Source organism: Eurypyga helias, unplaced genomic scaffold (assembly GCF_000690775.1).
Source record: "Eurypyga helias isolate BGI_N326 unplaced genomic scaffold, ASM69077v1 scaffold483, whole genome shotgun sequence".
NCBI classification, from domain to species: Eukaryota; Metazoa; Chordata; class Aves; order Eurypygiformes; family Eurypygidae; genus Eurypyga; species Eurypyga helias.
This window is the reverse complement of record NW_010242953.1, coordinates 46,960-48,538: the sequence shown is the minus strand read 5'-3', so window position 1 is coordinate 48,538 and position 1,579 is coordinate 46,960. Positions and strand designations below refer to the sequence as shown.

General features: G+C 57.1%; 1 protein-coding gene across 1 annotated transcript in view; it reads left to right on the top strand.

Moving 5' to 3' along the window:
• Window positions 1-1,486, top strand: part of R3HDML (R3H domain containing-like) — a 3,970-nt gene extending 2,484 nt beyond the window's left edge. The window contains exons 4-5 of the mRNA XM_010149220.1: window positions 1,129-1,244; window positions 1,354-1,486. Of these exons, the coding sequence (XP_010147522.1) occupies window positions 1,129-1,244; window positions 1,354-1,486 (249 nt within the window). The remainder of the gene's footprint in view (window positions 1-1,128; window positions 1,245-1,353) is intronic.
• The last annotated feature ends 93 nt before the right edge of the window (window positions 1,487-1,579 follow it).

The window sequence follows — 1,579 nt, the reverse complement described above, 5'->3', positions numbered from 1 at the left end:
GCAGCTCACAGCACCTTGTGCAGCCCCTCTCCCCACAGCAGAACTCCTCTGGGGTCGCATCCTGGCAGCCACCCACTGCAGGGGTGCAGGAGCCGGCGGCAATGCCCTCCCACCCCGGGCCCTTGTGGGAATTGGGCCGCTGGCAGGGAGGTCGCAGGGGCTCGCAGCCCGCTGGAGCACAGCTTTTGTTTCATTTTTTTTCCCTGCTTTGGCCTTTTTCTCCTTATTACCCCACTAGTACCTCAAATGTGGTGGAGATAAAAAAAAACCTTTGTGCTTTTGCTGAGCATAAATCCTCTCCTCTGTGATGGAGCGGCTTTATAGCACCCGGGAATTCAGCCCCTTCATCCCCTGGCACATCCACTGGCACCTTGGCCGGCACACAGTGGAAAACCTCCCTCTGCTCCCCTGCTGGGTGGCAGAGCTGTGCCAACTCCTAATTACCTCCTCTGCACAGCTCCAACCTTTAGCAGAGCAACTGCACCCCCGTGCAACTTGTCCGTGGGGATGGTCAGGGTTGCAAATGGACAAGATACAATTTTTAAGGAAGAAATTCAGCCTGAAGAGGCTTCAGGAGGAGTGTCTGGTTCTGTTTCACCTCCCTGTGTACAGAGTAAGCTGATGATGATGCTTCAAGGTGAGATTTGGGAGCTAACTTGGGTAAATCATAGAATCATAGAATCACAGAATGGTTTGGGTTGGAAGGGATCTTAAAGACCATCCAGTTCCAACCCCCCTGCCATGGGCAGGGACACCTTCCACTAGACCAGGTTGCTCCAAGCCTCATCCAGCCTGGCCTTGGACACTTCCAGGGATGGGGCATCCACAGCTTCCCTGGGCAACCTGTTCCAGTGCCTCCCCCCCCTCTCCGTGAATAATTTCTTCCTGATATCCAATCTAAACCTCCCCACTTTCAATTTAAACCTGTTACCCCTTGTCCGGAGAAGTGACTCAGGCTCTGGTGATAAAACACTGCCCGTGATGGGCACAGCATCCAGCCTGAGAAATTTGGGTGGGCAGGATGCTATTCCCTGGTGGGACAGAGCCCTACACCGGGTTCCAGGATGGCTGCTGAGGGGTGCCTGGGTGGGAGGTCGCTGACGGTGCCTGTTCTCTGTCCCGGCACAGATGGTGTGGGCATCCTCCAGCCGCCTGGGCTGTGCCCTCAGCACCTGCACCAACATGCGGGTGTGGGGCAGCACGTGGCGACACGCCATCCTCCTTGTCTGCAACTATGCCATCAAGTAAGTGCTGGGACAAAGCCCCCCTGCATGGTCCTCCTGCCTCAACGGCTGCTCTGGCGTCGGCGGCGAGGCGGTGGTGCTCAGATGTGACACCCTCCTCTCTTTTTAGGGGCAACTGGCTGGGAGAAGCACCCTACAAGATGGGGCGGCCGTGCTCAGCCTGCCCCCCCACCTATGGCGGAGGCTGCTCCAACAACATGTGCTTCACCGGACTCAAATCCAACCAAGTCAGCTGGTTCTAGGGATGCAGCCCCACGAGGAAGCCCCCAGGGATGGGGACAGGGTGACCCAGAGTTATTTATAACACCGCGTCTCCCTGCAGCTGCTCTGGCTGG